This window comes from Boleophthalmus pectinirostris, unplaced genomic scaffold (assembly GCF_026225935.1).
Source record: "Boleophthalmus pectinirostris isolate CB_2022bp ecotype Guang Dong unplaced genomic scaffold, ASM2622593v1 HiC_scaffold_4, whole genome shotgun sequence".
Classification (NCBI taxonomy): domain Eukaryota; kingdom Metazoa; phylum Chordata; class Actinopteri; order Gobiiformes; family Gobiidae; genus Boleophthalmus; species Boleophthalmus pectinirostris.
The window spans coordinates 18,881,855-18,897,397 of record NW_026571353.1 but is presented as its reverse complement, the minus strand read 5'-3'; the positions used below and the strand labels follow the sequence as shown (position 1 = coordinate 18,897,397).

General features: G+C 40.6%; 1 protein-coding gene across 1 annotated transcript in view; it reads right to left on the bottom strand.

Moving 5' to 3' along the window:
* The window catches only part of LOC110156762 (versican core protein), a 38,535-nt gene extending 23,395 nt beyond the window's left edge, over positions 1–15,140 (bottom strand). Inside the window, exons 1-5 of the mRNA XM_020920980.2 lie at positions 15,080–15,140; positions 13,946–14,329; positions 12,957–13,131; positions 12,738–12,865; positions 11,593–11,886 (exon numbers count right to left, since the gene is read on the bottom strand). Coding sequence (XP_020776639.2) covers positions 11,593–11,886; positions 12,738–12,865; positions 12,957–13,131; positions 13,946–14,329; positions 15,080–15,140 — 1,042 coding nt within the window. The remainder of the gene's footprint in view (positions 1–11,592; positions 11,887–12,737; positions 12,866–12,956; positions 13,132–13,945; positions 14,330–15,079) is intronic.
* Positions 15,141–15,543: the final 403 nt, after the last annotated feature.

The following is a 15,543-nucleotide window of genomic DNA, read 5'->3' as shown; positions in this document are numbered from 1 at the left end:
CGACAGAAATGGTAGAGCTCTCAGAAAACATATCAGTAATTGTGTCTCCTGAACCAAATTCCTCTGAAGAAGTGAAGATAGAAGCCACAGATGGCTCAGTTTGTCCACTTTGGCTACTAGTATCAGTAGTTTCTGAGAACGATGTTGGTTTCTCAGTGCTGAACAGCGATGAAGCATGAGTGACTGCTGAATGTAAAGATGTTACTGTTTCAGAAGTTGTTACTTTAGCAATTGAGGGAGTCGTAGCTCCAGTTGTAACTCCCACTGGTCTAGTTGTGACCATGCCTGGAGTTGTAGTTGCAGTAAGCAATGACTCTTTTGTGAGGTCATCAGTACTGTCTCCAGATCCCTCAGCCATTGTACTGCTTAGAAATGACGTTCCTTCAGGAAACAGTGTTGACCTGCTCACAGTTGGAAGAGACTCTACCATTGTAGTTTGCCTGGAAATGTCATCTGTAAGAGTGGAAGACATAACGGAAGACGCACTAGACGACACTGTCCCTGCAGACGCAATAGAAAAACCTTCGGTTGTGTCCATTGTGTGTGCTGGTTTTGTGGTCTCATCTGTAGTGACACTAACCGTTGGGAATACTGACGTCTCCTCAGAATGCAATAATGGACCAGTTGAAGATGCAGTGACTGCTTGGCTGGCAGACTCACTTCTAATGTCAGGTTGAAAAGTGGACAAAAGCATTGTAGTTTTACTTGCAGTGTCTGAAGTATGAAATGTAGATGATTGGACTGCTTCAGTAACTTCAGACTTAGGAGAAATTGTTGACACTAGAGTACCAGCTGTTGAGGGTGATTTTTCTGATGAAACTGTAGGAACTGAAGTTTGATATGACTTATCACTAACATGTTTAGTAGTGGGCAAAGCTGTTGGTTTTTCGGTACTAAACAACGATGAAGCTGTTGCAGATACTGAGCTTTTACTGAACGTCTCACTTGTTGACTGGCTGAAGGTCTCCTTTTCTGTTACTGATGAAGACACAAGAGAATCTGTAGTCACAGATTCCTCAACAGTCTTAACTGTGAATTCAGATTCTTGTGTTACAGCAGACTCTGGTGTGGACTTTTCTGTACTGTACACTGATGATAATGCTGCTGTAGTGGACCCGACAGAAATGGTAGAGCTCTCAGAAAACATATCAGTAATTGTGTCTCCTGAACCAAATTCCTCTGAAGAAGTGAAGATAGAAGCCACAGATGGCTCAGTTTGTGCCACTTTGGCTACTAGTATCAGTAGTTTCTGAGAACGATGTTGGTTTCTCAGTGCTGAACAGCGATGAAGCATGAGTGACTGCTGAATGTAAAGATGTTACTGTTTCAGAAGTTGTTACTTTTAGCAATTGAGGGAGTCGTAGCTCCAGTTGTAACTCCCACTGGTCTAGTTGTGACCATGCCTGGAGTTGTAGTTGCAGTAAGCAATGACTCTTTTTGTGAGGTCATCAGTACTGTCTCCAGATCCCTCAGCCATTGTACTGCTTAGAAATGACGTTCCTTCAGGAAACAGTGTTGACCTGCTCACAGTTGGAAGAGACTCTACCATTGTAGTTTGCCTGGAAATGTCATCTGTAAGAGTGGAAGACATAACGGAAGACGCACTAGACGACACTGTCCCTGCAGACGCAATAGAAAAACCTTCGGTTGTGTCCATTGTGTGTGCTGGTTTTGTGGTCTCATCTGTAGTGACGCTAACCGTTGGGAATACTGACGTCTCCTCAGAATGCAATAATGGACCCAGTTGAAGATGCGGTGGCTTGGCTGGCAGACTCACTTCTAATGTCAGGTTGAAAAGTGGACAAAAGCATTGTAGTTTTACTTGCAGTGTCTGAAGTATGAAATGTAGATGATTGGACTGCTTCAGTAACTTCAGACTTAGGAGAAATTGTTGACACTAGAGTACCAGCTGTTGAGGGTGATTTTTCTGATGATGAAACTGTAGGAACTGAAGTTTGATATGACTTATCACTAACATGTTTAGTAGTGGGCAAAGCTGTTGGTTTTTCGGTACTAAACAACGATGAAGCTGTTGCAGATACTGAGCTTTTACTGAACGTCTCACTTGTTGACTGGCTGAAGGTCTCCTTTTCTGTTACTGATGAAGACACAAGAGAATCTGTAGTCACAGATTCCTCAACAGTCTTAACTGTGAATTCAGATTCTTGTGTTACAGCAGACTCTGGTGTGGACTTTTCTGTACTGTACACTGATGATAATGCTGCTGTAGTGGACCCGACAGAAATGGTAGAGAGCTTTCAGAAAACATATCAGTAATTGTGTCTCCTGAACCAAATTCCTCTGAAGAAGTGAAGATAGAAGCCACAGATGGCTCAGTTTGTCCACTTTGGCTACTAGTATCAGTAGTTTCTGAGAACGATGTTGGTTTCTCAGTGCTGAACAGAGATGAAGCATGAGTGACTGCTGAATGTAAAGATGTTACTGTTTCAGAAGTTGTTACTTTAGCAATTGAGGGAGTCTTAGCTCCAGTTGTAACTCCCACTGGTCTAGTTGTGACCATGCCTGGAGTTGTAGTTGCAGTAAGCAATGACTCTTTTGTGAGGTCATCAGTACTGTCTCCAGATCCCTCAACCATTGTACTGCTTAGAAATGACGTTCCTTCAGGAAACAGTGTTGACCTGCTCACAGTTGGAAGAGACTCTACCATTGTAGTTTGCCTGGAAATGTCATCTGTAAGAGTGGAAGACATAACGGAAGACGCACTAGACGACACTGTCCCTGCAGACGCAATAGAAAAACCTTCGGTTGTGTCCATTGTGTGTGCTGGTTTTGTGGTCTCATCTGTAGTGACGCTAACCGTTGGGAATACTGACGTCTCCTCAGAATGCAATAATGGCCCAGTTGAAGATGCGGTGGCTTGGCTGGCAGACTCACTTCTAATGTCAGGTTGAAAAGTGGACAAAAGCATTGTAGTTTTACTTGCAGTGTCTGAAGTATGAAATGTAGATGATTGGACTGCTTCAGTAACTTCAGACTTAGGAGAAATTGTTGATACTAGAGTACCAGCTGTTGAGGGTGATTTTTCTGATGAAACTGTAGGAACTGAAGTTTGATATGACTTATCACTAACATGTTTAGTAGTGGGCAAAGCTGTTGGTTTTTCGGTACTAAACAACGATGAAGCTGTTGCAGATACTGAGCTTTTACTGAACGTCTCACTTGTTGACTGGCTGAAGGTCTCCTTTTCTGTTATTGATGAAGACACAAGAGAATCTGTAGTCACAGATTCCTCAACAGTCTTATCTGTGAATTCAGATTCTTGTGTTACAGCAGACTCTGGTGTGGACTTTTCTGTACTGTACACTGATGATAATGCTGCTGTAGTGGACCCGACAGAAATGGTAGAGCTCTCAGAAAACATATCAGTAATTGTGTCTCCTGAACCAAATTCCTCTGAAGAAGTAAAGACAGAAGCCACAGATGGCTCAGTTTGTGCACTTTGGCTACTAGTATCAGTAGTTTCTGAGAAAGATGTTGGTTTCTCAGTGCTGAACAGAGATGAAGCATGAGTGACTGCTGAATGTAAAGATGTTACTGTTTCAGAAGTTGTTACTTTAGCAATTGAGGGAGTCGTAGCTCCAGTTGTAACTCCCACTGGTCTAGTTGTGACCATGCCTGGAGTTGTAGTTGCAGTAAGCAATGACTCTTTTGTGAGGTCATCAGTACTGTCTCCAGATCCCTCAGCCATTGTACTGCTTAGAAATGACGTTCCTTCAGGAAACAGTGTTGACCTGCTCACAGTTGGAAGAGACTCTACCATTGTAGTTTGCCTGGAAATGTCATCTGTAAGAGTGGAAGACATAACGGAAGACGCACTAGACGACACTGTCCCTGCAGACGCAATAGAAAAACCTTCGGTTGTGTCCATTGTGTGTGCTGGTTTTGTGGTCTCATCTGTAGTGACGCTAACCGTTGGGAATACTGACGTCTCCTCAGAATGCAATAATGGCCCAGTTGAAGATGCGGTGGCTTGGCTGGCAGACTCACTTCTAATGTCAGGTTGAAAAGTGGACAAAAGCATTGTAGTTTTACTTGCAGTGTCTGAAGTATGAAATGTAGATGATTGGACTGCTTCAGTAACTTCAGACTTAGGAGAAATTGTTGATACTAGAGTACCAGCTGTTGAGGGTGATTTTTCTGATGAAACTGTAGGAACTGAAGTTTGATATGACTTATCACTAACATGTTTAGTAGTGGGCAAAGCTGTTGGTTTTTCGGTACTAAACAACGATGAAGCTGTTGCAGATACTGAGCTTTTACTGAATGTCTCACTTGTTGACTGGCTGAAGGTCTCCTTTTCTGTTACTGATGAAGACACAAGAAAATCTGTAGTCACAGATTCCTCAACAGTCTTATCTGTGAATTCAGATTCTTGTGTTACAGCAGACTCTGGTGTGGACTTTTCTGTACTGTACACTGATGATAATGCTGCTGTAGTGGACCCGACAGAAATGGTAGAGCTTTCAGAAAACATATCAGTAATTGTGTCTCCTGAACCAAATTCCTCTGAAGAAGTAAAGACAGAAGCCACAGATGGCTCAGTTTGTGCACTTTGGCTACTAGTATCAGTAGTTTCTGAGAAAGATGTTGGTTTCTCAGTGCTGAACAGAGATGAAGCATGAGTGACTGCTGAATGTAAAGATGTTACTGTTTCAGAAGTTGTTACTTTAGCAATTGAGGGAGTCTTAGCTCCAGTTGTAACTCCCACTGGTCTAGTTGTGACCATGCCTGGAGTTGTAGTTGCAGTAAGCAATGACTCTTTTGTGAGGTCATCAGTACTGTCTCCAGATCCCTCAGCCATTGTACTGCTTAGAAATGACGTTCCTTCAGGAAACAGTGTTGACCTGCTCACAGTTGGAAGAGACTCTACCATTGTAGTTTGCCTGGAAATGTCATCTGTAAGAGTGGAAGACATAACGGAAGACGCACTAGACGACACTGTCCCTGCAGACGCAATAGAAAAACCTTCGGTTGTGTCCATTGTGTGTGCTGGTTTTGTGGTCTCATCTGTAGTGACACTAACCGTTGGGAATACTGACGTCTCCTCAGAATGCAATAATGGACCAGTTGAAGATGCAGTGGCTTGGCTGGCAGACTCACTTTCTAATGTCAGGTTGAAAAGTGGACAAAAGCATTGTAGTTTTACTTGCAGTGTCTGAAGTATGAAATGTAGATGATTGGACTGCTTCAGTAACTTCAGACTTAGGAGAAATTGTTGACACTAGAGTACCAGCTGTTGAGGGTGATTTTTCTGATGAAACTGTAGGAACTGAAGTTTGATATGACTTATCACTAACATGTTTAGTAGTGGGCAAAGCTGTTGGTTTTTCGGTACTAAACAACGATGAAGCTGTTGCAGATACTGAGCTTTTACTGAACGTCTCACTTGTTGACTGGCTGAAGGTCTCCTTTTCTGTTATTGATGAAGACACAAGAGAATCTGTAGTCACAGATTCCTCAACAGTCTTAACTGTGAATTCAGATTCTTGTGTTACAGCAGACTCTGGTGTGGACTTTTCTGTACTGTACACTGATGATAATGCTGCTGTAGTGGACCCGACAGAAATGGTAGAGCTCTCAGAAAACATATCAGTAATTGTGTCTCCTGAACCAAATTCCTCTGAAGAAGTGAAGATAGAAGCCACAGATGGCTCAGTTTGTCCACTTTGGCTACTAGTATCAGTAGTTTCTGAGAAAGATGTTGGTTTCTCAGTGCTGAACAGAGATGAAGCATGAGTGACTGCTGAATGTAAAGATGTTACTGTTTCAGAAGTTGTTACTTTAGCAGTTGAGGGAGTCGTAGCTCCAGTTGTAACTCCCACTGGTCTAGTTGTGACCATGCCTGGAGTTGTAGTTGCAGTAAGCAATGACTCTTTTGTGAGGTCATCAGTACTGTCTCCAGATCCCTCAGCCATTGTACTGCTTAGAAATGACGTTCCTTCAGGAAACAGTGTTGACCTGCTCACAGTTGGAAGAGACTCTACCATTGTAGTTTGCCTGGAAATGTCATCTGTAAGAGTGGAAGACATAACGGAAGACGCACTAGACGACACCGTCCCTGCAGACGCAATAGAAAAACCTTCGGTTGTGTCCATTGTGTGTGCTGGTTTTGTGGTCTCATCTGTAGTGACGCTAACCACTGGGAATACTGACGTCTCCTCAGAATGCAATAATGGACCAGTTGAAGATGCGGTGGCTTGGCTGGCAGACTCACTTCTTCTAATGTCAGGTTGAAAAGTGGACAAAAGCATTGTAGTTTTACTTGCAGTGTCTGAAGTATGAAATGTAGATGATTGGACTGCTTCAGTAACTTCAGACTTAGGAGAAATTGTTGATACTAGAGTACCAGCTGTTGAGGGTGATTTTTCTGATGAAACTGTAGGAACTGAAGTTTGATATGACTTATCACTAACATGTTTAGTAGTGGGCAAAGCTGTTGGTTTTTCGGTACTAAACAACGATGAAGCTGTTGCAGATACTGAGCTTTTACTGAACGTCTCACTTGTTGACTGGCTGAATGTCTCCTTTTCTGTTACTGATGAAGACACAAGAGAATCTGTAGTCACAGATTCCTCAACAGTCTTAACTGTGAATTCAGATTCTTGTGTTACAGCAGACTCTGGTGTGGACTTTTCTGTACTGTACACTGATGATAATGCTGCTGTAGTGGACCCGACAGAAATGGTAGAGCTTTCAGAAAACATATCAGTAATTGTGTCTCCTGAACCAAATTCCTCTGAAGAAGTAAAGACAGAAGCCACAGATGGCTCAGTTTGTGCACTTTGGCTACTAGTATCAGTAGTTTCTGAGAAAGATGTTGGTTTCTCAGTGCTGAACAGCGATGAAGCATGAGTGACTGCTGAATGTAAAGATGTTACTGTTTCAGAAGTTGTTATTTTAGCAGTTGAGGGAGTCGTAGCTTGTTTAGTAGTGGGCAAAGCTGTTGGTTTTTCTGTACTAAACAAAGCTGTTGCAGATACTGAGCTCTTGCTGGATGTCTCACTTCTTGACTGGTTGGAGACCTCCTTTTCTGTTACTGATGAAGACACAAGAGGACCAGTAGTCACAGACTCCTCAGCAGTTGTAACAGTGGATATAGAATCTTGTGTTATAGGTGATTCTGGTATGGACTTTTCTGTGGTAGTAACTGATGCTGTAGTTGTTGTTCCAACAGAAGTGGGAGAGCTTGCAGAAAACATATCAGGAGTTGTGTCTCCTGATACAATTTCTGAAGAAGTGAAAACAGAAGCTACAGATACCACAGTTTGTTCACTTTGGGTACCAGTATCATTAGTTTCTGAGGAAGATGTTGATTTCTCAGTGCTGTGCAGTGAAGAAGAAGGAGTGACTGATGGCTTTAAAGAAGTCATGGTTTCTGTAAATCTTACTTCAGCTATTGAGGGTGTAATAGCTCTAGTGGTAACTTCTGCTGCTCTAGTTGTTTCCGAGCCTAGAGTTGTAGTTACATATAACAATGAAGTTTTTGAACTTGCATAGCTTTTGCTAGAAGTCTCATATTCAGGATGGCTGGAGGTCTTATTTTCCATGATTAAAGCTGTGAGAGGAATGTCTGTTGATCGTTCAAGCTTCTTTGTAGGTTTAATGGTGGAAGGAGACAGAGTGGATCTTTCTTTAGTGTATAAAGGAGGTTGTGAAGGACCTTCAGATCCAATAACATTAATATCATGTACATTCGTGGTACTTTGCGATGTTTGTGAGCTAAAATTTTTTGTAAATGTGCTAACTGTAGTCTGGATAATTTCAAAGGTTCCATATAAAGGAGAAGCTTTGGTTAAAACAGATTCTGAAGTGGAACTTACTGATTCACTTTTGACTTGGTGAGATGAAGATGTGATTTCAAAGTCAAGTATTTGTTCCTGTTGTGATGTGACTTCCTTAGAAGATGACATACTCTCTGATGAATCAGATAAGGTAGGTTTTATAGATAGCTGTTGCTCAGTGGATAATGTGAACTGTTCCAAAAAATGTATAGATATTGGCATTTTTATACTTGTTTTTGACTCTTCCACTACTTTTTCAGTGACAATTGAAGAGTCAGTAATTAGTGATTCTGTTGTAAGATGTTCAGAAGATGTGGAGAGAGTCTGTGGAGTAGATGTTGTTATTTCCTCTGAAGCTATAGGGCCAGATGTGTCATTCAGGGCTATTGTACTTTCAGCTCTGGCTGTAGAAGGCTGCTTTACTGAAGAAGCAGAAGACACATCAACCTCTTCTTTCAAATATGTGGTAGTTTCTTTATCCATCATCACCACTGGAGATGTGGAAAGCAGTAATTCAGCTGCTGTTGTGGAAACAGAATCGAGAGCTGTCACAGTTACATCACTCAGTGCCTCTGTGTCAGCAGCATGAGTAGATTTCAGTGGAGCAGATGTGATGTACATTTGTGTGAAGTCTTCTGTGATCAGCTCATTTGATTTAAGAGAGGTAATTGGTTCATCAAATGGTGCTGGGTGAGAATCATACATTTCTGTTGATTTTTGTGCTGACTCAGTGGATTTATCAACACTAGTGTCAGTCCCACTCAAATCTTTCATTGTAGCTACTTCATCACTTGTTTCTGGAGGGGTGACATTGGTCGCTATCTGTGTACCTCTTGCTTCCTCTTTTTCTGGTGTTGGTTCCAGGGTTATCTCAAGCGTGTCATTTATAAAGATTATAGTTTGAGTAGTAGACAATGGAACTGGGGCGATAAGGTCTGGTTTTTGACTATTCCTAACAGGCTCACCATCAGCTATAGAAGGTGTGGGATGATCAGGCACTGTTTGTATTGTAGAGGAGCCAGGATGATCAAATACATCTGAAAAAAAGATAAAACTACATGATACCACACAGAAATAATAGATTTCATGACAACTTTTAATAACCCACTCTGCATACTTCATAAAAATTTTATACAAGACAAATTTCAAGTGTAAAATAGTAGTAAAAGTATATCAAATCTGCCGAGTCCTGTCTTCTCTGTGTAGCTCTCACCACTCATTCTCTTGGTCACAAATTGGGACCACATAGATTATTGGTTGTGAACTGGAACACCTGCAACTGCTTGCCTCTACAGTAAAGACACCTGTTTACAACCTAAACATGTCCTGGGAACTGAAGTAATTGACTTACTACACTGTATACTAAAGCACAATTGTGATTATCCAACAAATCCCACAATAAAAAACAAATTATTAAATTATTAGAATTACATTTCTCTTTGTGCAGCATAGAAAGGCAGAGAATTTGTCCATCAACTTAATAAATGTATTGCTCCTGTTGCATAGTTCTTTATCACTGACATGTTGGCTTACATAAGTAAATAATTCACTAAATACATTTCAAAGATAGGGGAAATTCAGTCAAGTGTCATGTCATATATAGAAGTGACATGTCAAGAAAATAGAAACTGAGAAGGCAAAACATTATTTACATTTAAGTATTATATGTTGTCTTACCTGACTGTGTCACGTCCAGGTCTTCTGTGACTTGACTTGACGACTCTTGAGTGTCTACAATAGGTGGGGATGTTGTTTGGGATATCTGGGCAGGAGATGTCCCTGTGGAGGTGGTGGATTCATCAGTAAAAGTAAGGTCTCCAACACAGGTTCTACTATCAGACGTTGCAGGGATAGTTGTAGCTTCATTAGATGAAGTACTCTGTGATAATGTAGATGTTATAATGTGGACAGGGGCCGGTATGGGAGGTTTTTCTTCAACATAAGAAACTCTTTCAATTTCATCAATCTCATATAAGGGAACTGTGGTTGTTGAAGGAGCTTCAGAAGATGAAGATGACACTTCTGGGAACACCATCTCACTTGACACTTCAGCTGATGTTATGTTAGCCGGGTCAGATGCCAAATCTGTGGTAATATCAGGATTTACAATAGTTTCCTCTGTTGTGCCCTCAGCCGACATAGGCCCCGTCTTATGTGAATCCTCTGGCAAGGGGATATCAGGTTGTATTGTACTGATTTCAATCACTGAGTGGTCATCCAGATCAGATACAGACTCTGTGGTGTCTGTAGTGGATGAAGTTCCTGTGAATACATCACCACGGGGAACAGATTCCAAAATGGTCACATCAGTAAAGTCATCATTATCAAAGTCTGTTAAAGGTGTCTCAGCTGTCTCTTCATCCTCATCTTTAATAGTGGGGGCAGATGTGGGGAATAACTCTTCTTTTTCTGTGGGAGAAGGATGGGTCGGGACCATACTGGTCGAAAACATAAATGGTGTAACCGAACTCTCTGGGGAAGTTTCTTCTGTTGTGGTCACAGTGGCAGTACTTGCTTCCAATAGCGAGACAAAGGTGGTAGCAGGAGTCGCAATGAAAACATCAATAAGTGAGGTTTGGTTTATTATGTCACTCCGTCCTGTAAAATATAGAATAGGAATTATCACAAACTATTATAAAATACATATTTAAATAATAATAATTTATTCACAGATCTATTCATTCTGTTAAAACAACATAGTGTTAAAGCATTCCTGCTCTGAACTACTAGGCTACACCAGGTTTCACCTGTTCCTGTTTGGTAAGAGTATGAGTGCAAATGGTGATATTTAAATTTTTGTCTACTTCTATTGGGCATTGAACGTGACACACCAATGAGCTAACTGATCACCCTTTCACTCTTGCATGCACAACAGTATACGTTTGATCTGTTGTGATTACTATGGCCATTCCTCTCATTTGCTCAACCCAGATCAAATTTTGGTGCATCTGTAGTACACATTTCCTTCTATTAACATAATTTGCTGTAGTGTTCCTCTGTGGGCTAAATGACAATGTGTATATCCCATTCCTGTTTAGATTTGGTGTGTTTTTTTTGGTGTGGGAAAACAGAAACATGTCTAAGGAAGGGCACTTTTAAAGCACTTCCACAAGTGTTTAAATACAACATTAGTTGAAGAGCTGACATGGGATACACAAAGCAGGAGGTGAGGTTTGCCTGTTTGTGTGCCCTCTGAACTCCATAGAGACTTATCACAGTGAGATTGAGCATGGCTTGGGGCAGTAAATGCTGGGGCAGGGAAGGGCTTATCTGCTCAGTCTCTCATTTGTAAAGATGGAAAGAGCAGGTCAGGGGTCACTAAGGATGACTGAATTTAGAAGTCCAGCAGTAGCTTTGACCATTATCCAAACGTCTGCTCTGATAAGTCCAAGTGAGAATGACAGAGGGCAAACACGACAGCGGAAATTAGAGGAGAAAGGGAAGTGAAAAGAACGAGATAGTAACACCACAGGTGTGGTTTTAATTAGCCTACTCTAAGTAGTGATGTGAAATCTTAACGCTAGCATGCCAACTAGGCTAGCATGTTCTCTCAATTGAACTGTAAACATTTAAATGTTGGACAACTTTGGATGTGGAACTATGTACAAATGGAGAAAAAAAGAAGAAAAAAAAGGGGTGGAGGAGAAAGTGAGATGAGATCATAGCTCTCCATAGTTCAGGACTGTTCTGACAGAAACTGTTTTCTAACTCACAATACAAATCAAACGTATACATGCTTATGAAATAACAGCACAAATTATAACCAAGATGAATGAGAAAATAGGCTTACCTCTAAAACAGTATGCTCCAAGCTTTGTATTTGCATCTGGAAAGCCTGTTTGGTTCCTATAGCGATACATAGTCCTAACGCCAAGTAGGCCTCCACCACATTGGACTCTCGATACAGAAACAGGGTGTCGTGCACTCCCATCAGATAGCCAGCCATAGTCACACTGGTCAAGGCCTAGTCGCCATGCAGCATGAAGCTGCCCAGGAGTTGCCAGTACAGAGTTCCTCTTATTACACTCTTCTCTAGCTTCTTCTAAAGTCATCTTCTTTGCCACAGGAGCGTAGAACACTTCACCTAAGTAAAAAAGACAACAGTTGATTGTTACATCTGCATAAAATGTATTTCATTTTACATTTTCTTTTCCAGGGTCATTCAAAGCCACAGTCACCTTTAACAAACTTAGGCCTGCTTACACTATTCAAGCAGAAATAATAAACTTCAAATCAGTGTTTTAAAAATCCACTCAAAGTGATTGTGAAGTGGGACAGTAATCCAGAGATATCTGGCATCACATGATAGACCTCCATACATGTAAATTATATGCTATGGGCTTTTGTCCAGCAGTGATTTAAATCTGATACTATTCTAAAAAAATTCTCAAAAACAGAAAAAGACAGTAACTGAACAAAAAAGTCCTGTGTAATGGACTTATCACTGACTGCATGTTTTGAGTTAGTCTGGGTGTAACTGTTCACAATCCCATGAAGTTGTTTTTTTCACTGATTTACTAAGGCAAATAGCTCTCAAACAGAATTTATTTCCCAATTCCTGGTTACCTTAAAACTGCACTGTCATTACAAAAGGCTCTACAACAGCTGTGGACTCTTCTATTCTGGGTTTGGGGCATTATTCTTACACAGGGTAAGAACAGTATAAATACAATATAAAGTAACAAAATAAACACTGTAAATTAGTTATGGATTTTTAAACCCAATTCAAAGCACTTGAGAAGCATCTCTAGTGACTAGAGGGAGGGGTGATGCTCTCTGGCTGACAATGAAGATATCTCTTAAACACTATACAAATGCCATGTTTTTTGCTCTGGGTTCACACTGAAATAGTCCTTGTTTTGTGAAGAATAGATAAAACATCAATTGAACATTACTTTTTGTATTTGGGAGTATAATGGTTTCTGATGGACTTACCATCAAGTTTGTCGACATAACAGTAGACATCATATGTGTCCGATGGCTTACGTATACCATATGTCCTTATGCCAGGTTTAGTTTTGAGGTTTCCATAGCAACCATTTCTTGGCCGTGTAATTGGATATCTAGATTTTAAAAAAAAAATGTAATTCAATCATTGGATTTTGTGTGTCAACATAGTTATGATGTAAATTTTGAAATATCTAACTGACAAACCTTACTGTCTGGTCGGCAATCCAGCCAGCATCACACTGATCAAAGCCATCTTCATAGGCTGCCTTTAGCTGATCATATGTGGCGATGGTGGCCCCAATGTCCTCACAGGCTTGAATGGCTTTCTGGTAGTCTAGTGTGTACCTGCTTGTGCTTGCGCGGTAATGAAAGACAACACCTGGCAAAATATAAATAAATACAATTTTAATATAAAAAAATAAAAGGATCTGTGTTCTAAAAGTCTGGAAATAATTATCGTCTTTTCAGTGTTGTAAATTATAATAAATGTCCCATAAAGCACACATCATGTCTGAAATAATTGTCACTCTCAGCCTGTTTGCAAACTTTGCAATAAACAAAAGGATAAGTGAAATACTCAACTCTCACCACAAACGAATAAGATAAGCGCAGCTGATGCCATTCCACTGAAATCCCCATATTTGTGGATGCTAAATTGACGTAAAACCAATGATTGATAGACCTAATTAACTTTGCAGATATTTGGAAAGACATTGTGCAGTGGTAACCAGTGTAAACCAAAAGTATCTCAGTGTCCTCCACCCTGCTTATGTTTTCTACATCCCAATACATGACATACGTCTCCCAGGACACTTCCATGTGAAAGCAGCTTCTATCTTATATAGCAATTACACTAGGTAGAGAATTGAAATAACCCCAAAGAGACTTAACTTGAGGCAGCATTGTTATATTAAAAAACAGTGATTGATTTTAAGATGAGACTGCACAAGCAAAGGCCACCAGTGGTTCTTTACAAAGTGACATACTGATGATAATACACTACAATGATAATAGAATGCTTGATGGGCATATCTTGTGGGGTTATTGTGTGTAACTACTGGGTAATGAAGGGGCATCTTGTGTTCATGTCTACTTTCCTATTAACATTTGTATTGTATTTCAGTATTATTCAACAAGCTGCAGCCTCCCACGTGTAGACAGTATGAAGCACTAAGAAGGTTAGAAACTCTCACCGCTGACATCCAGGCTCACAGTGTCCTGCGTGTCCTCGATGCCGTACATGACCTCACAACGATATGTGCCAGCATCGCTGGCCCGTAGCTTCACCATTGTTAAAGAAGCATCACCCACATCCTCAGGGTGACTGGGCACTGACACCCGGTTGCGATAGCTGGAGCCAATCATGATAACCCCATTTTGTGCCACCAGCACAGTGGTTTCAGAATTTGAATCTATTCTGGTCCATTTGATACGCAGATAATCTCTGTTATAAAGGATGGCTCCATTTGGACTGATGATTGGGGCTGAGGTTGGGATTGTTGAAAAGAAGCAGGGAAGTGTTACCTTTCCCGACAGCAGGCCTTCTACCGGCCTGATAATGGATAGAGCATTGATATCTGTAACATATACAAAAGAAAAAAGGGGAACATTTTAAACATAACATTCACACAATTATATTAGCTCTGTTTGTTTTGTGTTTATTTAAGTAGAGAAGTAATAAGACTGTCTAGTTCATTTGCATTGACAGGGTGTGTAAACTACACCCAGACTAATAAAAAAACATGCATCATGTCCTGAACGCTGATGGAAAGTCAAACCTCATCCTGAAAATGTTGGGTGTGGGAACATTAACTCTGCAGATGCACAACATGTTTACAGAAAGGTCAAGATCATTTCTGCATCCTGGTTACTTCACCTTATGCTAAAACTGTGCTATGAAGAGACAGAAGAACTGAAGAAGGCAGATAAATCACTGTATCAATCACTGAAATAGCATAAGGATCCAAAACACCAAAAAGAGTTCAAGAAATACAGATATATCCTGTTCCTGGTCCTGTTATTATTATTTTATGTTTTGGTTTGGGAAGGGGATGGAATCAAGAACAATGTGGGGAATGCGGGGATGCTGCAGGGGGACAGTGCCCAGGGGGTGTATAAGAGCTGTAAGGGAGGGCCTTATCTGGTCTAGAGCAGCTGTACAGAGTGCAAGCACTGTTTAATTGAAAGGTGTCAACCATAGCCTCAGAGCCACTGAGGCACTAGTAACCCTAAGAGGGATAGGTGTAAAACAAAAGTGAAAGGAATCACTTTTACAAAGACATTCTTAAAACTTGCAAGAGGAAACTTTGTAGTTGTGTGAGACTTACCTGTGGCGAAGGCAGCTTCACAGAGGCAATATAACCACAGGATATGCTTTATATTTAACATCTGTCAAAATAAAAATAAAATAAATTGCTTTGTCAAAATATATAGACAAATGATTACTTCATTCAGTGGTATGATGAATTAATCATTTTCAGATAAAACAAAGTTACTGTTATGTCAATTATAACAATACTTGAGAAATAATGTATTATTATTAACACATATTATTACCACTTTATTATTTCTAATGAGGCAATGCAGACTCAAATGCATATATCCAGGTGCACTTTTATGGGAGTATGGGTGGCACGCAGTACAGTACATCTTTGCCCTTACGTGCGCCTAAAACCCAAGTGTTTGAAAATGGCAAATAAGGTAGAAAGAAGAATTATTCCGTAGAAAGAATTATTGGGCAAATCGAAAATATGGTGGATTTTGCAAACGCCCATTCGCACACAAAATGGGA